A 23,511-nucleotide genomic window follows, 5' to 3' on the forward strand; every position below is an offset into this window, starting at 1 on the left:
TGGTGAAAATAAATAAAATGCCCTGAAACATACTTCTGGCATGGACTAAACCCACTGTTTGGTGCTACCAATGAGCTACAAGTTCCTCAATGTGTCACACATTGTTTCAACATCTGTATTCTTTTCCATTACCTCTTGTTACTTCAAGGGTAATCAGGCACTGAACTATACTAAAATGGTTACTCAAAACCAACAACCCCCTGGCCTTCTGTAACTGCTATTTATATACCTAACAGAAGGAAGACAACATAATTAAACAAATTCTGCATCTAGAAATCTATCTAATGCAATGTTGCCAATGCTCGAGAAGGATTGCTTTTTTAATTAAAAAATATGTTGTAGGGTAAATAGATCTATAATTTACAACAGATATCAAGGGCAAACTAAAACTTTAATACAGCACATTATTTCAAAACAGATGAGTAAAACAGTAGTGTACATAAATAAACATATAAAAACACATAAAATATAATATGTTATACTAAGTGTTATACTAAGAAATAAAGATGAAAGTCAAACGTGTGCTATAAAGGGAAGAGTGAGTCCCAAATGAAAGGAAATTACATGCGACTTGTTATGAGCTCATACATAAAAAAATCCATAGTGTGGCGGAAAATATATAATCTTAGAACAGTTAAAATTTGTTTTAAAAAGGGCACCAATGAAGCACTTTTAAGTCAGTGTTGATTTGACTATAGTTTCTACATACCGATACAAAGAGGTGGCGGATAATTCCAGCGCCTGACTGTTCCCGGCATACATGAGATATGCGAGTGACCCTGAAAAGATAATGCAATAAATATAACACTGACCATCATATTGAATATTGCTGGTATCAAACATCACTGATTGAGGAGGATCTAAATTCAAGAAGAAAAAATTATATGTTGCAGCTTAGTCCAATCCTTAGATGTAGCTGCCTTATTCGTTTTCTTTTTACAGGCTAAGTGCATTTTGTGCAAATACAGAAAAATACCTGTGTATTCTCTTAGAAATAGATGGAATTTAAAAAAAAAACACTACTAACAGTTTTCTATGGCCCTTTAACCACTTCCATACCAGGCACTTACGCACCTTCCTGCCCAAGCCAATTTTCAGCTTTCAGCACTGTCGCACTTTGAATGACAATTGCTCGGTCATGCTACACTGTACCCAAACAATTTTGTTATCATTTAGTTCCCACAAATAGAGCTTTCTTTTGGTGGTATTTGATCACCTCTGCAATTTTTTTTTTTGGTGCAACAACTAAAAAAAGACTGAAAATTTAGAAAAAAATAAAGTTTTTATTTTTTTCTGTAATTTTTTTTGTAAATAGGTACGTTTTCTTCTTCGATTACGGGCACTGATATGGCGGCACTGATGGGCACCGATGAGGCGGCACTGATGGGCTCTTTACCGAGATCGGAGATGCAGAGTGTCAGACTGACACCCCGCATCACCGATCGCCGCGCGCGCCGGCATTTAATCCTGCACAACGTCAATAGACATTCAGTCAGAATTAGGCCCCGTACACACGAGAGGATCCATCCGCTGGAATTGATCCGCGGACCGGCTCCAGCGGATAGATCCCCTGGTGTGTACAATCCAGCGGATCTGTTTCCGCGGGTTTTTATCCCCTAGGATGGATTTCCAGCGGATACAAATTTTAAGACATGCTTTAAAATCTATCCGCTTGAATCCATCCCAACGGATTGATCCGCTGGTCTGTACAGACTCACCGGATCAATCCGTCCGAATGAATCCCCCGCATGCGTCGTAATGATTCGATTCCTTCCATGTCATCGCGATGGGATTTCGGCGCGGATTTCGATCCGATGGTGAGTACACTCCATCGGATCAAAATCCTCCGGTGGACCGTATCCGCGGATAAATCCTCTCGTGTGTACTAGGCCTTACAGAACCACTTCCCGGACATCAATTGACTATTGACCGGGCAGATAGTGGTTAAAATGGCCTGTGCCAGACTCAAAAATCCTTTTCCCGACAGGTGCGGCTGATTCAGGTAATGCCTCAAATTAAAAAAATAGCACCAATTTTTAGATCATGAAACTAGAGGTAATTAGAACCTAATAATTAGGTACCTGTCCCTGTATGCAGAGAAACAGAGTGGTAGATTTGCCACTGCTATCCTCTCCCTGTTACTGGTTGTGAAGGATGCAGTCAGCTTTACGACCAACAGCCTTCTAGAAACCAGTGAAGATGCAATGAGTGGAGTATGATAGGGAAGCTGACACATTAGTTTGCCATGCATTTGCCATGTAACTGACAGCATGCAGTGGGTGGATTCTATAATCAATAGCATGCTGTCTATTGGCTAAGGATCCACCCAATGTCTGCTGTCAATCACAAGGAGAGCAGATCTGGTGGGGAACTAGTGTCTGTGAATTCTGCTCAGGCTCCCAGGTACTATGTATAAAGCTCCCTGCCGCTGTGCTGCTCAACAGGTGCAGCGGCAGGGAGAGAGCTCAAGTGCACTGAGGGTGAAGTGTCCATATGAATGGTCTCAGTGTGTTTTCACCCCAGATTCATGTACCTGTCTACAACAGGTACATAATTAATGTCACTCATACCAACATTTGTCATGCAGATGCATGTCGGAATTCTAAAGAGTGTCCTGGACACTTTATGAATTTCCCTGCATGTGTCCCTGTAACTTCCCATGCAGTGAACTGAACCCCTACACAATAGCTTTCCCAGTCATTTTCTTTGAAGGGGAGTTGTTTGTAGTCCAAACCAGGAGAGAGCCATAGAGGGACAATATTGCTTCTCCATAGCTATAGTGCAGCGTGTGAGCATTGTAAACCTAAGGAAGATTAACAAAAGCAGCCAAGAAGTGTGATGGATTTACAGAAGCATTTTGATGTTAAAAAAACATGCTCAAATACCTTTTGTTTAGTTGAGTGAACATCTAAAATATATTTCATGGGGATAACTCAAATACATTATAGTACTTGAGAACTTTCTTACTGGATCCACAATGCCTTAGTACCTGCAGTGTATATCCTGGTTCACACTGAAAGGAGACTACATCATTCACAAGATATCTTTCCCCATGCTTTACTCCATTACTGGGAACAGCTGGTTCTGGACAACTGGCGAGGCCCACAGCTAAATAACACCAAAAACAAGTAAAATTAGTAAAAAAAAAACACCTAGCTGACAGAAAGTAAGAAATAGTGTAGAGTTAGAGGAACATGGAGGAATGTGTAGACATTAAGATATATAGAAATGTAAGTATTATTATAGGATTCCATTATATCAAACCACCGCTTTAAGGGAAATCTGTACTGGGAGAAGTATGGGGGCTGTCATTTCTGATCTATTTCTAATGATATTAATGCATTGACTTTCCTTTCTTGCCTACCGCAACTTAACCACTTTGGCCCTGGAAGATTTTGCCCCTTCCTGACCAGAGCACTTTTTACAATGTGGCACTGCGTAGTTTTAACTTACAATTGCACAGTCATGCAATGCCGTACCCAAACAAAATGTGCACCTTTTTTTCCCCACAAATAGAGCTTTCTTCTTTTGGTGGTATTTTATTCCCTTTCTGCGGTTTTTATTTTTTGCACCATAAACACAAATATTTTGAAAAATAAACAATATTTTTTACTTTTTGCTATAATAAATATCCCCGTTTTTTTTTTTCAAAAACACATTTCTTCATAAGTTTAGGCCAATATATATTCTTCTACATATTTTTGTTAAAAAAAATCGCAATATGCGTATATTGGCTGGTTTGCGCAAAAGTTATAGCGTCTACAAACTATGGGAAAGATTTATGGACTTTTTATTGCAATTTTTTTTTACTAATAATAGTGGTGATCTGCGATTTTTAGCAGTATTGCAACATTGTGTCGGACAGATCGGACACTTTTGACACATTTTTGGGACCACTGACATTTATACAGCGATCAGTGCTACAAAAATGCACTGATTACTGCGTAAATGTCACTGGCAGGGAAGGGGTTATCACTAGGGGGCGATCAAGGAGTTAAATGTGTGTTCCCTCAGCGTGTTCTAACTGTATGGGGATGTGACTTACTAGGTGAGGAGATATATCACTGTTCCTACTTAGTAGGAACAAATTACATGTCTCCTCTGCCCTGACAGCACAGGGATTTGTTTACACACACAAATCTCTGCGCTGGCGCTCGTGCATGCAATCGTGCATCGTGCGCCCTCTGGTGGCCACTAAGTGGAAGGACATACCCATATGGGAATTAACCCAGGAGAGCCATTGTGCCGCAGTATATCTGCGTGAGCCAATTGGGACCCGGTTAAAACAAGCTTGAATATTAGGATGTTAGAGCAAAATCAAAACTTCTGACCTATGTATATGTTCTGGGTCTGGGATTTAGAAAGCATCAAAGCCAATGGATCAGCAACTAGCAGGAGAAGCTTACCATAGCAACCTTCAAATTCTCTAGCTACAGGTTTCCTTTATGTTTTAAGTAGCACTAGGAACATAATCTGTATCTGCAATGTTAAACAAGAATTCTGACTGGCCACTACAGGCAACAACGCTACTTTGTGGTCATTTATTTTAATTACCCCCTTGTGTTGGATTAGTATTCAGAAATGTATTTTTTATAGCTGAAAATAAAGTAATGAATTTAGATTTCTAGAAAAAGAAAAATGCAACCCTAAGATATGTGAAGGAAAGTGAGTGTTAATCTGAGACGCAGTGAAAAAGGTCCAGCTGTGCAGAAACAAATGTACTTCAATTTAGTTTTTGCTGTGTTGTATCTTACTTTTATACTCTAGATGAAAGCCAGCCGCAGATACACTTATATCTGAGAAGAAGTGTAGGTAGAGCTGGTTTGATGTGCTGTTCAGCAATGCAGGTACGGTGGTTCCTGAAATAAAAGAAACTTACTGCTTACTATATCAAAATTCATATTATTAATAATTTAATATAAAAAAATCACAGTAAAACAAATCCTGAAACATAGGCATAGTACAATTAATTAAAAAAAAACAAAACGATTATATCTGAATACTTTTCCAAGTGATCTCTGAATTTGATGTATATAAGTGGTACAAGGCACCAAGCATAAATACAAAAAAATATCCTGGTGATTTTATGAGCACATACAATGACTGCATATAATATAGTAAAGTAACACACATTCAAGGGATATTTGAGAAAGGAACTAGAAATAATAAAGGCAATGTTACATAGGTATACATGGCAAAAAGTGCACTGCTTAAAAAAAAGTGCATTGCCATGTGTGCTCTTATTAGGGAAATTTCCCCATCCCATCCTTCCAGGAGAGGAAGTACTGGAAAATCTCTTTAATGGGCCTCACGGGGATAAGTCAGGGAAGATTTCCCTAGTGGGGTCACAGATAAAAATAAAATCCTGACAAAAAACTTAACTCTATTATTGCTCTTCAAAACTAAAATGAAAAAATAAATCAAATGTTTGCAGTTGGACTTTAAATAGGTAATCTAGTAGAATGCATATTTACCTGATGCAACACTAATCCATGACCTAGGATAAAAAGCAACCTATAATATAATTGTATGAAAAGTACCTGAAAAACTGCCCAACATGGTGACTGTGTTGTCTCCTCCATCAAAAACTTCCAATGAGTCCCAGTTTTGCTCAGTAACAAAGCTAATCACCTGGATCTAGACGTAACACAGTAAAGACTTTCAGTATCTCAACATGCAACATGAGCAATAATATTTTCTGATTATTATCCAAATGCTAAAATATTCCAGAAATGAAGGGTCGCTCTATGTTATACCTAGTAGTTTATTCCCATGGGTGAGGTTTACATCCAGACAAGCAGGACACTAAGGGCTAGATTCAGTAACACTTACGCTGTCGCAACTTTAAGCGTATGCTCAAACTGAGATACGCTTAAATGTTGCTAAGATACGACCGGCATAAGTCTCCTACGCCGTTGTATCTTATGGTGCATATTTACGCTGGCCACTAGGTGGCGCTTCCGCTGATTTCCACGTAGATACGCCAATTTAGAAACGTACGTGCGCCCGGCGGATTTTTTTACGTCGTTTACGTAAGCCTTTTTTCGGCGTAAAGTTATGCCTGTTATATGAGGCATAGCCAATGTTAAGTATGGACGTCGGGACAGCGTAGAATTTTACGTCATTTACGTCGTTTGCGTAAGTCGTTCGCGAATAGGGCTTAGCGTAAATTACGTTCACGTCGAAAGCATTGACTATTTGCGACGTGTTTAGGAGCATGCGCACTGGGATACGTTCACGGACGGCGTATGCACCGTTCGTTAGAGACGTCATTTACGCGGGGTCATGTTTTATTTACATAAAACACGCCCACCTCTTCAAAATTGGAATTAGGCGCGCTTACGCTGGCAGATTTACGCTACGCCGCCGTAACTTAGGGCACAGGTTCTTTTTGAATACAGAACCTGCCTCACTAAGTTACGGCGGCGTAGCGTATCTGAGATACGCTACGCCCGCACAAAGTTACGGAGGGCTATCTGAATCTAGCCCTAATTATTTTATATGTGGTAATGCATTTTAGTGCATCAAGGCAGAATATAAATTGTGCTTTAGTATGCATATATCACAAAACAAAAACAAAAAAGGTGTAGATTACAAATCATGCAATCTTGACAAGCATGCACACTACCGTGTACCCACTACACTGCTGTCCAGAAGGTTAGTAATTTACACAGAAGTATCAATAGTATTATTAGTTGGTAGAAACCGTATATAAAGCATAATCTTTTTCTTCTCCAACTTTGCACTCTGCCCTCCATAATACCTGTCTTTTTAGCAGGAAGTAGCTCTATTTCCAGGCAGTTGCAACCACAGTAACAATGTATAGGTAAAATAATCACACATCCTTCACCTAGAAGTGCCTGCCATCTGTTGATCATAGAGTTTCTTGAAAGAGGCAGGTTTTGCATTTTGTGTAGCCATTTAATCACCAGTACAAGTTAGGTCAGTTCTTAAAGCATACCCCCCAACAGTCTTACCGGGTACTGTTTATGTCCTGCCACACGTCACTGTAATTTGGCAGTGGGACTCTGTAACTCTATTAGAAACAGACTGAAACCCAACTTATGAGTCTTTGTTGTGCTTTTTTTAATAATGTGTTACTTCACAGTACATATAGTACAGCTAGATAGGTCAAAGATGGCTTGTTGTAAAGCTCTTTTGTTGCGTGTTAATACCATATGTAACATTTCGACTTTAAAATTGCATATTCTTTTCAAAAAAGGGTTTGATAGGTGGAATGTATCTTTAAGCTTTGTTAATTAATAATTTTAGGGTCAAGTCAGCAGGACCCAGGGGTGAAGAAGCTTATTTATTTATCCCATGCTGTGCTCAAAACATGCACCTGGGCTGGCTTCACTGAGAGCCCTGTGGAGATTTAGGTGGGGTAGGGTTCAGAGTCTCAGAGACGACATTTTGGTTTCTTCCTAACAGATTCGCTAATTTAATGCAGCCAGACCAAGCTAGAGAAGGTCAGTGTCTGTTTGTCCGCTTAGTGAGAGACATGCTGAACTGTAAAGCTGGAGGCTGCAGCATGATTGCCAGTGCATCAAAAGCCTGTTGATAAACTGCTGTTGTTCCCGGAAAAAAAAGGACATAACTGGACTTTGTTCAGCACATGGACTTAGTAAGGCTCGGTTGAGCAGAAACTTTGCTTTGCTGTTTCACACATTTACTTTGCGGTTGGATGCCTGTTTGCTGTTACTTTGCTGGAATAAATAGCCAGTTTTTGTGAAAGAAGTGAACTTTGTGCCTTTCCATAGAGTCTAATGCCCATATAAGTTAATACTTAAATGTTCATAGTCCGGGTACCAGTGCACTTTAAAGTGCACCTTCCTCTAGATATGTGCTTTCATGCTAAGTACTTGCATGCTAAATAATGTGTTGCTCACAACGATCAGCCCTTCTTCTACAATCTCTCTACTACAATATCCTAGTTTAGGTGCCAGGATGTAAATAGTTAGACTAGTGTAAGTTTCACTTCCGTCTAATCGTGGGGCTGGAGGCAAATCTTACATTGGCAGAGCTGCTTATCAGAATACTGCAATTTGTTAGTTAAGGCTAGTCCTGTGTTCTGGTGCTGTAGCGCTTGCTTGGACTCCTCTGGCCTCCTAGAAGCTAGTAGAGCTTTCTAGAACATGGGTGGGAGTTAGACAAATAGGCAGCATGTAGAAGTCTCAGCCAATTACAGGGCAGGTGCCCCTGAGCATGCTGGGATTTGCCTATATATTCAGAGAACATGTGATCTCTCGGTCCTTCCATTCCCAGATGGTGGAGTGCACCAGCACTTTTTGCCATGCAGCCTCAGGTGGTCGACCTGAGGGTCTGATGATAAACTAAACCTTGGTGCTTCTGAAAAGCTGACTGAGGGGGAGCCGTGCCTGGGAATCTGTTTGAAACTCAAAGGGATCACTAGCTAGTGATCTGAAGAGCTTGCTCAATAGTGAATATTGCATGGGACTAATATGCTTAGTTCCATTCATTTTGGACTGCCAAGCAGTTTGTCCTAACTGGCTTGTTCCTAAAGAGCTCTGTATACCTATCCTGCTTTACAAGAGACTTTGCTCATGCTATTGATTTCTACATTGCTACATACTGTAGGAGAATCTGCCATCTGCCACCTGTTCCCAGCAAGGGACTTCACCTGTTACTCAATTCTAGATCAGCTAGAGTCCATAAGTTGTGTATAGTTTTATTCTGGAGTATCCTACTAAAATGCCCTATTCTATTCAAGTTCCGACAAAATAAAACTACAAAAACAACACCCCTAGACTGGTCATTGAGTACATCGAGCCTAAGAGTATGTGTGCAGGGGCCGCAGAAAATACCTTGCACATGGCTGCTAGTGAAGAAATGAAGACTGTCAGTGTAATACTCATACAGTATGAGTTATGAACGGGGTAGGCAAAAATTGGTTATTACATCAATCTCCCAAGATGCTCCCAGGCCCATCTATACTAGACTGACTAGAGCTCATGGACTTATGTAACTTTCATGTGAGCATTGCTGCTGACTTACGACTTAACAGCTGGTTCTCAGTTAGCAGGCGATCATGAGGTAATATGCTACCTCTGAAATGCCTGTTTAAAGAGGGATTTCACACTGAAGTCACTCTTCATCACATTGCAACCACGTTAGTTGGACTTGCACTACTGTGGGGCACCAAAAACAAAATGCTCTACCTTTTGTGTTGCACCGTGAAACAAAGCATTGTGATTGCAGCAATGTGAATGGGGACCATCAAGGGGCCATTGCTAGGTTTTGCCAGGCGTGATAAAAATGTGCCTCAACCACCTGGATTTACTGCACCAACATGCCCATGTGAAAGGGGCCTTAATGATAAATGGCAACTTCTCTTGCAAAACTATACTGTTGCTGTATATAGTGACATGTCAGAAATGTATTCAAGTAAATCTGTAATCTGTATTCAAGTAAATCCTTAAAGTTACTGAAAGGTCCACTTTAACAGATGGAAAATTATTCATAATTACCATAACTATGGCACCTTAACTGCTATAAATATAGAAATTAGGCTACTTGGTGTCTGGGTCAGAATCTCTGATCCTGCTGCTGCCTGGACTTGAGGATCCCCCACAAACTATTCCAGTTAGATGATCATCATGGGATGCCTCTGCTCTGCCTCTGCTGATATCCTCTGCCGCCGCTGCTCCCCTTGAGTCGCCTCACTGCTATTTCTTTACGCGGAGAGAGGAATCAGAATCACTCTGTGGCGCCAGGAGGTGACGGCACTACAGAGGGCGCGCTGGCCGGGACTTGAGCCAGCATGGCATGAGGAGCGGGCGTGGATGAGGTTTTCTTCCGTGCCCGAAATACGAGAAATAGTCGCTCCCCTGCCGCGGCTGCCACATAAGAATTGTCATAGTAAAATTACTCGGGGGGGGTGTTTAGTGCGGGTGGAGGTTGGTCTGGGGGGGCTGCAGTTAAACGTCTGTTAGGTGCTGGACAATGTTAAGGGGCCCTGATCTTTCAGGTTGCCGGGCACCCCCTGCTGGCCGGCCCTAGTACAACTGGCCCAGTTGTACTGGCCTATCAGCGGCCTTGGGAGGAGGTGATGATTGTGATGTCACCCCCTCCTCTTCATCCAAACAGTGAATGCTTGTATTCACTGAGAAAAACACATAGTTCCCACACATGTATCTCAACTATGCATTTAGCAAGGTCCCTGGTGTTCAGCTTTAGCTTCACCATATAATGGCCAACACTTTTGTTTAAAGGTTTAAATCCAATGAACTTCAGGATTTAAAGACTCCGAAAGCAGCATTACTTATGATATCTACATTGTTCAAACAATGGGGTTTATTTACTAAAGGGAAAAAACAGTATTTTTGGTTGTACATGATTGGGTGATAAAATCAGCAGAGCTTCCCCTGAGTTAAGATCTTCCCCTCAGATTTACAGCGACTTGCAGTGCACTTGTTGTGCAGAATGGATTTGCCTTTAGTAAATCAACTCCAATGACTCCTTTATACACAGAGCTGGCACTGGCTTTGGCAGCTGCCTTGGGGCACCAGTATGGGAGGGGGCAGGGGCCACTGATAAAGGGGTAGCACCAGTCCTCCTGTACTGAGCCTGGGCCAGCAGGGGAAGCAGAGGAATCAGATGTGAGCAAGAGAGGGGGGTTATTGGTGCAGCGGTAGGGCAAATGCAGGAACCAATTCTCTGTGTGTCTCTTCCTGCAACAGCTGAAAGCTGGTTTCTCCTCCTCTCCTTCCCCTGCCCCTGCCACATGGTGAGACGCAGAGGGGATCGATTTCCGGTAATTGCCCCCCTGCCAAACCAATCATCCTCTCTGTGCACCAACCTCAACCCCTGGCTGTCTGGGCCCCTCTGTGTCCAGGACTTAGATGACTCTTATAAGCAGCTCAGAAAGTAGTCCTTGCAGACACTTCTTATCATGGGGCTGTGAGAAATTCTAATAGAATGTGTGTGCATTTATATGCTAGCAAGAATTGCTTGTCTTCTTTAAATCTTCTTGATTGATTTGTCTAAAAAATAGAATGAAATTTGGCAAAGCAAAATAGGACATTTTCACCATGAGATGTAATTAGGACTTGTTGAACAATGTATGGTAACAGAATATACACTGGCAGCTCTTCATGATAATACTGACAAACATCAGCAGGAGATCTGGCTAACAGGGTCTGATAGGAAATACAAAGATAAAACAAGGTGTCAGAACATGTTTTCTTCGCTTGGATACAAAGCTCACATAATGTATCTAATTTCCAACCAAAATATCATGCGGTGAGTTCTGTTCCATTATTATAAAATAGAACAACTATATCTCACCCAGAGTTCATCCACGTGCCTATACTGCCTATTAACTATCTACAATAAAAACCGTTCTTTTTGACTCCATGCTGGCAATATGTAAAGTCCTTGCTTACTAACAAGCACACTGCCATCTGCAGAAGACCTAATTTCTGCCCTGTGTGGCAAAGAAGTTTAGTCTACATAGGGGATATTTTACCCCCAACAAGAATGAACATGGCAGCTGCACCACAAAACATTACATTTGGTGACATTGTGAGTCTGTGACGTTCGGAACGTCCCCTGGAGCAAGTTGGAAAAGCTATTAAACTGAACTTCAATTAAGAAACAAGCCATAAATATCGCACAGCGCAGTCTCTTCACTGAATGCATTCTGTTTAATGTCCAGGCCACCATACTGACAAAAGGGACACAACGTTAAATCGGGGACTGTGTAAACGGTGCATTGAGTTTAATGACGTATTCACAGCACATAAACACTCAATACAGAGATATATAAACTGAAAACTATAGCAGCATTTACAGCCGTGAAATACCATGTGCTGCCAAATAATTCTATTCACTAAAGAGCTTTGAAAGTATCATAAAGAGACCGTTTATTGTCAGATGTAAAAACTATATATCCTCCAAAAACAATGTCAATTTACAAGCTGGCCATGAGACAAGCAAAGTAGTATCTTTCATATATAAAGTATGCAAACAATATATCAGGATAGTGCAGGAAGAAAATCGTGTTTTAAAGATGTCAGATAGAGAACCAAGATAAAAAAAACAGCAGATACAAGCAACTATAACACAGTAAATCACACTTTGCAACTGACTGTAGGGGTGTTTAAAGTGGATGTAAACCAGATTCATGAAATTTGAGCTAAGCACATATATCTGCAGTATTTTGTTATCTCTTTTCAATGAGTTAAGTCTTATAGCTCTCTTCTGAACGGTTCCTTTGTTAGCATGAGAACTCCTGACAAATTCTTCGACTTTTTAGACAAAAGCAGCCAGAATCTTTTGTCGGAGGAGGTTGCTAAAATAGAGTAGCAGAGAGCAGCTCCTATTACAAAACAGCTCTGAGAGTCTTTGCCTATGATGAGAGGGGGTGTGTGCCTTTCCTCCAATCAGCAATTTTAGCTATCTTGGCTGTATGCCCAGACATCACACTCTGTGTTAACCAGGAAGTGAAAATCTCCTAACAAAATCTGAACTTTCTAAACAGTATATAAATGTGAACACAGCAGATATACATATAAAACTTATGTAGGGAGGTTTGGTTTATCTCTGTGTATCATCTGAGGCTGTTCACTTCACTGGGTGTATGGAGGGTTTACATCCACTTTAACCACTTAAAGCGGGGGTTCACCCGTACATAACACTTTTTCCCGTTAGATGGATGCTCGTTTTGTCTAGGGGAATCGGCTAGTTGTTTTAAAATATGAGCTGTACTTACCGTTTACGAGATGCATCTTCTCCGCCGCTTCCAGGTATGGGCTGCGGGACTGGGCGTTCCTATTTTGATTGACAGTCTTCCGAGATGCTTCCGACGGTCGCATCCATCGCGTCACGATTTTCCGAAAGAAGCCGAAGATTGGTGCGCAGGCGCAGTATAGAGCCGCACCGACGTTCGGCTTCTTTCGGCTACTAGTGACGCGATGGATGCGACCGTCGGAAGCCTCTCGGAAGACTGTCAATCAAGAAGGAACGCCCGCTCCCGAAGACCCATACCCGGAAGCGACGGAGAAGATGCATCTCGAAAACGGTAAGTACAGCTCATATTTTAAAGCAACTAGCCGATTCCCCTAGACAAAACGAGCATCCATCTAGCATCCATCTAAGGGGAAAAATTTTTTATGGGTGAACTCCCACTTTAAGACCCGGACCATTATGCAAGTAAAGGACCTGGCCAGTTTTTGCGATTCTGAACTGCGTCGCTTTATCTGACAATTGAACGGTCGTGCGATGTGGCTCCCAAACAAAATTGGCGTCCTTTTTTTCCCACAAATCGAGCTTTCTTTTGGTATTGTACACAATTTTGTTGAGATTCAACTAATGTATGAATTGTATAGTCACTAGAGTGTTTAATAATATTTTTTCTTTTTTCTAATTTCCCACTTATACCATTGGGACCCTCGGTCTGAGGGCGCCCCAATTCAGGTATAATTTTCATACTAGCGCCCTCTTCCCCCACTATTGTTTCTTTTGGTGGTATGTGATCACCTTCGGTTTTTATTTTTTGCGCTATAAACAAAAATAGAGCGAAAATTTTGAAAAAAATTCAATATTTTTTACTTTTTGCTATAATAAATATCCCCAAAAAATATATATTTTTTTTATTTTTTCTGAGTTTAGGCCAATACGTATCCTTCTACATATTTTTGGTAAAAAAAATCGCAATAAGTGTTTATCGATTGGTTTACGCAAAAGTTATAGCGTTTACAAAATAGGGGATAGTTTTATGGTATTTTTATTATTAATTTTTATTTTTTACTACTAATGGCGGCGATCAATGTTTTTTTTCGTGACTGCGACATTATGGCGGACACATCGGACAATTTTGACGCATTTTTGGGGCCATTGTCGTTTTCACAGCGAAAAGTGCTATAAAAATGCACTGGTTACTGTGAAAATGACAATTGCAGTTTAGGAGTTAACCACTAGGGGGTGCTGTAGGGGTTAAGTGTGACCTCATGTGTGTTTCTAACTGTAGGGGGGTGGGGCTGGACGTTTGATGTCAGTGATTGTCGTTCCCTATATCAGGGAACAGACGATCACTGACATTGCCAGAGTGAAGAACGGGGAAGGTGTGTTTACACACACCTCTCCCCGTTCTTCAGCTCCTGTGACCGATCGCAGGACCCCGGCGGCGATCGGGTTCACGGGTCCCGTAGGTGCGGTCACGAAGCTTCGGACCGGGTCGTGTGCACCCCCCGGCGGCACAAGCGCGTGACCCATGGCTGGCCTCTTAAAGGCGACGTACCTGTACGTGCCTAGCCGTGCCATTCTGCTGACGTATATCGGCGTTAGGCGGTCCTTAAGTGGTTAATGAAAAGCTGAGAATAATATACAGTAAGAGTTGCTGCTATCTAATATCAAGATCATAGGCGTGCGCACAGGGTGTGACGGGTGTGCCTGGGCATACCCTAATCACCCTGTGCGGCGCAGATTACCCTTTCTGGCTGTCCCCCCTGCAGCACTGCTGGCTACCCTCCTCTCCTTTCCCGATAAATGCTGCAGGGTATCATTTCAGATTGGAGAGCAGGGAAGGGGCCAGTAAATATATCAGTTACAGGACCATTCTTATTTTTAAATAAACACAATGAGTGATCGGTACCGGTCACTCACTGGGTTCATTCATAACTAAGGCACAGTAAACTCTGCTTCAGTGTGTGAACAACCAAGAAGCCGCTCAGCACAGAACACTTTCCATTCATTCACTGTTCAGTGCAGCTAAGCCTGCAGAGAAAGGGACTAGGGAAGCTCTGTCCTCAGTCCCTTTCGCTGTCTCAAAAGTGAGTGGGTTTAAGCTTGGTAGTGCACACCCTAATGCAATAGGCATTGCACACCTATGAGCACGGTCTTGACTACAATGTCGTCACTGTACTGGCTTTCTGTGGGTGTTGCCTGTGGATCTTTAGGTTACATCCGGAATCAGAAGTTTAACTGGTTTCTGCATGCAACTGTCTCTTTATGTCATGATGGTGGAATGCTAATGGTTGACTTCTCTAAAAAAGTAACGTGTTTCCGCTATACAATGGGCTATAAAAGTCATAGGAACTTTCATAATAGTTCTAGGTAGTGTTGGGTGAATAGTTTGGCCTGAGCATGTGTTCGGGACACCCAAGTTTGCAGGGTGTTTGGCAGGTGGATTTCACAGTGGATTCTGTGCCCCCTCAGGGCACAGTGAAAACTGGTTATTAAGGAGCAGGATTGGGGAGCAAGCCTGGCATCCTTAAAGGGGTTGTAAAGGTTCATGTATTTTCACCTTAATGCATCCTATGCATGTGACGGGTGGCCCCGCCCTCAGTTATTTAAGAGCTGTCACGTCGGGTGTAGCGTCATTCGGCGGGCGCCTCCCATGGAGGCGGATTGTGTCGCGGTGGCATTTTTTTCTAGATCCTTGGTCAATAATGGATTACATCGCTGGAATTTTTTTTTCTTTTTTAATAAAGGACTTGTCCCAAACTGTGTCTTGGAAGGGGGCTTCCAGATTCCAATAAGCCCCCCGTCCGCAGACCCCCACAACCACCAGGCAAGGGTTGTGGGGGTGAGGTCCTTGTCCCCATTAACATGGGGATATGGTGCTTTGGGGTTCAGACCCCAAAGCATCCTCCCTATGTTGAGGGCTTGTGGCCTTGTATGGTTCAGGAGGGGGGTCGCTCTCTCCCCCCCTCTTTTCCTGAGGCCTGCCAGGTTGCATGTTCGGATAAAGGTCTGATATGGATTTTTGGGGAAGCCCCATTTTTTCCACGGGGTTCCCCTTAAAATCCATACCAGACCTGAAGGGTCTGGTATGGATTTTAGGGGGGGACCCCTACACCATTTTTTTTAATTGGCGCAGGGTTCCCCTTAATATCCATAGCAGATCTGAAGGGCCTGGTATGGAATTTGGGGGGACCCCCACGTCATTTTTTTTCAACATTTTGGTTCAAGGACTGTTTTTTTTTTTTCAATTACTTTTATCTGTATTGCTGGGGCCCGACAATTCATTATACCCACGAGCAGTTTTAAATTACATTTTTTCCTTTAGAAATGTCATTTCGTGCCACTTTACAAGCATACTATAGACACCCCCAAGGTACAAAATGTAATCATTATTAAAATCACTGCTCCTGAAAAAAACAGACGTTTTTTAAAACTTTTTATTTGCATTGATACATGTCCCCTGGGGCAGGACACAGGTCCCCAAACACTTTTTATGACAATAACTTGCATATTAACCGTGGCTTTCGAATTTGCCGCAAACACAACAAATTGTTCGCTATTCGGTGAACATGCGAACACCCAAAGCTTATCCTTACTCCTAAACACACACATCCCAGTTCTGTTCTGAGAGGAGAGAGAGATTGTGAGTTCCTACAAGCTGAGAAGCACAATCTCTCATCTCTTATAGTCAGTCCCATCCCCCACAGTTAGAACACACACACATAGGGAACACAGTTAACCCCTTGATCGCCCCCTAGTGTTAACCCCTTCCCTCACAGTGACATTTTTACAGTAATCAGTGCATTTTTATAGCACTGATCGCTGTATAAATGCCAATGGTCCCAAAAATGTGTCAGAAGTGTCCAATATGTCCGCCATAATGTTGCAAAATCGTCTCTCTTTTTTTGTTTATAGCGCAAAAAATAAAAACCACAGAGATTATCAAATACCACCAAAAGACTGTATTGGGTGGGCTCCTGCGCTGTATGGGATAAAAGTGAAGGGGAGTGGGCCAGAGAAAAGGACAGTGGGGTAAGTGGGCGTGGATACTGCAGCAAACACCAAGGGTGTTGTCCTCTCAAGACAAAAGAATTGATACTGTGTAGATGTGAAAGTGTCTGCGCTGTAAAAAAACTAAACTACAAGGGGGACATAAAAGTAAAAAAGGGGGGGGGGGTTGGGTGACAAAAAATCCGTGGACAGTGGGCCGTGAGATAATAGGTATATTGACACGGTGGGGGTAACCCACAATAAAACGTGAAATAAGTGTGGTCTAGCCTAAACAGTGTATCTAATACACGTATAAGGAATCTTCAAATTATCAATGATAAGTGAACAGTTCAAACAAAAAACTCCCCAAGCAATTAGTAGAAATAAACAAATATCCGATTTGGTAAAACTTGAAAAAAAGAGAAGTCTTATGGACAGTATTGGAGTGCAGTCCAACAAACAGACAAGTAAAGTGACTAATAAATAAATAAGTGAAAAAATATATCACACTCAGGTGAATGGAGGTGCGTGCTTGGGTAGGTCCACACAACGTGTACCCTTCACCAATAGTGAATCAGAAGGCTTACCTCTCTGCTCACATACAAACCCTGAGACAATCACTGTACCAGCAGGCTGTTAACTGGATATCTGCTTGTCTCGATCGTGGTGCATATATATAAAGACAACGGTGTGAAAGTTGTAACTTTGTCTTCTTACAGGCAATAAGTAGACATAGTGCCCAAAATAAGCAGTGGCTGATTGTCCACTTACACAACTTACAGGAGTGTATGAGGAGCGTGTGCCTATCTCCACGAGCGCCGAGCTCGTATCCCAATCTTCTTCCAGCTGTCAGTTTCTCTTTAGCAACATATGAGCCGTCCGCTCATGATGAGGTGTATGGGCGGGGATGGAAGAAGAGAGGGGGGGCACATCGCATAAACCATGCAGCAAATAAATTTAATAAAACAAAAAAGTAGGTAAAAGACTCACATGGGGCAGTCTCAGGGCGGTCCCGTAGCAACGAACGCCGCGCTCGTCCACCGTCCGTCAGATGCTGCTCCTACTGTGTACTCTGTGTTCCCGACGCGTATTCGTCACATCACGTGACTTCATCATCACGTGACTTCATCATTTGCTGCATGGTTTATGCGATGTGCCCCCCCTCTCTTCTTCCATCCCCGCCCATACACCTCATCATGAGCGGACGGCTCATATGTTGCTAAAGAGAAACTGACAGCTGGAAGAAGATTGGGATACGAGCTCGGCGCTCGTGGAGATAGGCACACGCTCCTCATACACTCCTGTAAGTTGTGTAAGTGGACAATCAGCCACTGCTTATTTTGGGCACTATGTCTACTTATTGCCTGTAAGAAGACAAAGTTACAACTTTCACACCGTTGTCTTTATATATATGCACCACGATCGAGACAAGCAGATATCCAGTTAACAGCCTGCTGGTACAGTGATTGTCTCAGGGTTTGTATGTGAGCAGAGAGGTAAGCCTTCTGATTCACTATTGGTGAAGGGTACACGTTGTGTGGACCTACCCAAGCACGCACCTCCATTCACCTGAGTGTGATATATTTTTTCACTTATTTATTTATTAGTCACTTTACTTGTCTGTTTGTTGGACTGCACTCCAATACTGTCCATAAGACTTCTCTTTTTTTCAAGTTTTACCAAATCGGATATTTGTTTATTTCTACTAATTGCTTGGGGAGTTTTTTGTTTGAACTGTTCACTTATCATTGATAATTTGAAGATTCCTTATACGTGTATTAGATACACTGTTTAGGCTAGACCACACTTATTTCACGTTTTATTGTGGGTTACCCCCACCGTGTCAATATACCTATTATCTCACGGCCCACTGTCCACGGATTTTTTGTCACCCAACCCCCCCCCCCTTTTTTACTTTTATGTCCCCCTTGTAGTTCAGTTTTTTTACAGCGCAGACACTTTCACATCTACACACCACCAAAAGACTGCTCTATCTGTGGGGGAAAAAATACATAAATTTTGTTTGGGTACAGCATCGCACGACTGCGCAATTGTCCATTAAATCGATGCAGTGCCGTATCGCAAAAAATGGCCTGGTCATTGAGCAGCCAATTCTTCTGGGGCTGAGGTGGTTAACACTTCCCTCCTCTCCCACTGTTGGAGTTTTTTTTATTTTTAGGTACCAGCTCTAACTTTAGCTCTGATCACCTAGGCAATCCAAGAGGAAGTTTTCCTCCTACTTCTTCCTACCTGCAACCTTCTGGGATGAATCACATAAGGCTACAAGTCCATCCGCAAAGCACAGCGCTATTCATGCATGTGCAGTGGGAATCAGGGTGTAAAGCAGCAAAGCGTCACAGCTTGCTTCCCTTAGTAAACATTCCAGGGCCAGGGACTCAAAGACTGGCAAAGAACAGGCCCAAGTGAGGACGGTGCTGGATCCTTGAACAGGTGAGGTGTCCTTTTCTTTTTTAAGTCAGCAGCTACAGTATTTGACTAACTTTTTTGGTTAAAACTGAAGAACCACTTTAAATACTATAGTATGCAGCTGCCAAGTTTTTGTAGTTCCCTTAAAAAGGAACTCCGATCTAAGATACTCTCTGGCCCTCAGTTATATGTCCCACATATACAGAATATTCAAGTTCACTCCCATAGTTGAAAATATACTCCATCTGTACAGTTTATCACCCCTCCTCCCTAAAACTATGGTGATGAAATTAACATATCTGATGGTGGGATTTCAAGAACAAAAAATATTTTTGGAATTGGTGTTTTCTTAGTCACCTAACCCTGCCAACACACAGGGAGCAGATTTCTAAGATCGCCCTACTGTTCCCACTGTAAGCGACTCCACAGACTTTGTCTTTGACTAATTATTTAATCAAAGAAACAGAGCCCACTGACTATACCTCCCTCTCCAAGTCTGTGTATATCTGTACAGGTAGAATTTTTTATGAAACTTTTTCTAGTTTAATAAAAAAAAAACTAATTATTTCTTAATGACTACATAACTGAATTAAATTGTGTTTTTATATCAGCCTGCAGTTCAGCTTTAAGTATAGAAGACACTGAATGATAGCTTCTACTTTACTGAACAAGCTGCAAGGGCTTACTCATTAATAGAGGCCACATTTCCTGTGATTATGGGCCTATGTCATTATAGGTGTATCTATCAGTCTTTCCATGGTATTTCGCTTGCATGCTAAACATTGGTGGTTGTAAGGCAGACTGTGAGCAAAATATATGTACTGCAATTTGCTTCCTGTCATGTAAAAGCTTGCCGCATTGGTTCCCGAAAAATAGTAATTTGCACCTTGTCACACCTGATGCTAATTAATGTGAGCGGCCACAAATTAAACTCATGTATAATGGCATAGCAAACTTGCAAAAGTTTTACAAACACATTTACTTTCTTTGGTTGTACTATATCACATTTAATAATATGTTGGTGAATAATTCAAAGTAAAACTCCAGTACAATGATGCCCAGGTGACTACACTGACCTATGATACCAAGGATGCATTTTATCAAGTTGTGCATTTCATTCCAATATTAAGACATGTTCTTGCCAATAGCTGAGAGCGCTGACCGAACTGTTCTGGTGGGGGGGCCATCCCCCTGTCAAAATACAATAGAACAGCAGGGGAGATCGCTGTACTAACATTAGATTGTTAATACAGTGGCTCCGACATGAGCTGTTAGTTTTTTATTTAAAAAAAAATAGTAGTACTAGGCTTAAAGCCAGTTTACAGAGGATCCAGCTAACCTACTAACATATCTATAGAGCATTGAAGCTAACCAGAGTACTCAGCAGAATCCCATGTAAGCACAGATAGTGTCCTGATCTGGTGCTGCAAGGCAAAAGTGTTAACCACTAAAGTTGGCCATAGATTAATCAAAATGTAGCTGGTTCAACAGGAACAGTCAATTGACTGAAGCTCTGACCAGTGTATTCTGGCAGCAGGGGCATCTTGCTGTCAGAATACAAAACCACAGCTGGCTGATCAAAAAATTTGATTCCACCATCCACACAATCGAGGTGGACGGAGGAATCCTCCCCACTGTGCTATTGTATTCTGATAGTGGGGACTTCTACGCTGTCTTAATACACTTATTCGCACTGCAGCCAATTGGCTTATTGAGTGAAAATTTTCCAACATTCCCATTTGAGACAAGCCGATCATAAGACTTGTCTTTAGCAGGAACAATGGATCAAAATTTGTCTGGTTCAGCAGGGACCGGACACATTTCATTGTATCTATGGCCAGCTTTTGCAAGGAAAGTTGCACTTTGTCCTGGAATAAGGTGCAATATGGTGAAAAAAACATACCGTATTTGCCGGCGTATAAGGCGACTGGGCGTATAAGATGACCTCCTAATTTTACAGCTTAAATGTTGGTTTTGGGATATACTCGCCATATAAGACGACCCCCTTCCTGACAGGAACAACAGCTGACAGGAACAGGCTTTATTCAGCTTTTTTCAAATCTCACTGTGCCATTGCATGCCTCACTGTGCCATTGCATGCCTCACTGTGCCATTGCATACCTCACTGTGCCATTACATGCCTCACTGTGCCATTACACGCCTCACCTCGACAATCCCATACCTTATCCCTGACATGCAGAGTCTCAGTCAGACTCGGACGAGAGGACATCCTTGATTGGCGGAACACTGAACAGAGGGTCTGCTGGGAAACTCAGTGTTCCACCTATCATGGAACAGCACGAGGAGGAGGCGCGGCTTTTGAACAATGGACGCCTGCAGTCTGACTGAAACTCTGCATACAGGTACCGGCGTATAAGACGACCCCCTAGTTTTGAGGCATATTTTTAAGTATTGTGAATAAAGTTTAATCAGCGCCAAAACAATTATACAAATATAAATAATATATAAGCTGCTCCTCAATGGCAATGTGTGATTGCAATGGATGAAGGTCTATATAGAGGGCGCTATACTACAAGTGACACAAGTTAAAAGTATCCCTTATAATCGTGAAAATATGAAATAATAAAAATCCTTAAATAATTACTAAAACAATAATACAAAGTGCTTGTAATGCTATTTCATAGCAGTAGTTCATACAGTGTCTCTATGACATAAAGTGTCTCTATGACAAACAGTCCCAATATTTGAGTGCAGTAAATAATTAATCCACTCTTCTTAGCTGCTGTTATCTTGATTAAAGTGAAAAATGCCACCACCACACTTGAATCTTCTTACACCCAAAAATGTGCTGAAGAAAATGGATGCGCTTACCAGTGAAAAATGAGCTTTAGCAGGATTGTGCCTGCACACATGCTGACAGGATATTAGTTGTACAACCTCGTTCCCGGCATTCCAGACAGGATATATGAAAAAAAAACAGGAGGGAAAACCAATAGCGTGCCTCCCGCCCCCTGAAGACATTAACCAACGAAACGTACGTCGGCGGCGGTACCTGGTCACGTGACGTGCTCTCCGACCTGTGGAGCTAGCAGCCGGGAAACTGTACGTTTGCTACGGAGGTGGCAACGGATCCAGACAACCCAATACCAACCGCAAAAGAGCGGTGATGTGTCTTCAGCCCCAGTGCCGGGAGGCACTTTTAAAGTAAGAGGCCATTTGGCTTTTCCGTGTATTTTTTTAATTTTAAATAAAACAGTATCACGCAATTGGTTTTCCCTCCTGTTTTTTCATATATCCTGTCTGGAACGCTGGGAACGAGGTTGTACAACTAATATCCTGTCAGCATGTGTGCAGGCACAATCCTGCTAAAGCTCATTTGACTATCTTTTTCACTAAAGTAGTCATATTGTTCTGGTAAGCGCATCCATTTTCTTCAGCACATTTTTGGGTGTAAGAAGATTCAAGTGTGGTGGTGGCATTTTTCACTTTAATCAAGATAACAGTTGAGTTCTACCCACACACTACAAAGTGAGGGCATAGGGAAAACAATTAATTTATCTTGGTTAAAGCTGAAAACCAGGTTACAAAAATATTATCTTACAAAAACTATGTGTATTGTTGCTTGAATCTCAGTCTGCTTTGTGTATTTTTTTCGGATTAGTGCAGTAATCCAAGCATGGAAAATTCCTGCACCTTGTCTGTGTGCAGGAGCTTCCTGTAATAAAGACTAGTAACTGCTGCCCACCCTACTTGTACAGGGTGAATATTCTTGTATTATCCAACTTTTCACAGTTTTCTGTAGGCAGTATGTAGAGGGTGGATACATGTTTGGTCCTTTCCATAGCTTTTTTCTCTGAACAGACTGTGCAACCTATTGATTATACCACTGATTATTTTATAAGGTAATATCTGGCTCTACAGAGATATTTTGGGCACATAAAGTTGATTTATCTTTAGTAGCTAATGAGAAATATATCTAAATAAAAATGTTTGTTCCTGTAGTTGAGATTATGCCCAGGTCTGTTGCACATTTACCTGAATTCCTGCTCCCTCTGGCACAATGATCTTCCACACACAATTCAAACTGTTCAGATATGGCTCAGGGAATCCTGGAGATAGGATGGTTCCTTTACGTTCTGTCAGATTTCCACCACATGGTACTAATTAACGAAAATATTACAAAAATTATGTCAATGATAAAGAAAAGTTGTAATACTCAGAGTAAATGCAATATTGTGTGCCTAGTGCTATCTGCTATGGATTATTGCTCATTATAGCACTTTGCACTGATACTAAATAAAGTATTTTATGAGCTATCTCAAGCCTTGTTCTCTTCTTTGGTTTCTTCCAAATAGTATAGCCCAATAATAATTAACAAGGATATAAACAAGTTGTCTGAGAGCAGCACAGCATGTTTACCCCATTCTG

General features: G+C 41.8%; 1 protein-coding gene across 1 annotated transcript in view; it reads right to left on the reverse strand.

Annotated features, from left to right (window-relative positions):
• Positions 1-23,511, reverse strand: part of CSMD2 (CUB and Sushi multiple domains 2) — a 1,186,454-nt gene that overhangs the window by 96,820 nt on the left and 1,066,123 nt on the right. The window contains exons 35-39 of the mRNA XM_040337101.1: positions 23,119-23,243; positions 5,541-5,637; positions 4,755-4,859; positions 2,990-3,108; positions 710-779 (exon numbers count right to left, since the gene is read on the reverse strand). Of these exons, the coding sequence (XP_040193035.1) occupies positions 710-779; positions 2,990-3,108; positions 4,755-4,859; positions 5,541-5,637; positions 23,119-23,243 (516 nt within the window). The remainder of the gene's footprint in view (positions 1-709; positions 780-2,989; positions 3,109-4,754; positions 4,860-5,540; positions 5,638-23,118; positions 23,244-23,511) is intronic.

This window comes from Rana temporaria, chromosome 2 (assembly GCF_905171775.1).
Source record: "Rana temporaria chromosome 2, aRanTem1.1, whole genome shotgun sequence".
Lineage (NCBI taxonomy): Eukaryota > Metazoa > Chordata > Amphibia > Anura > Ranidae > Rana > Rana temporaria.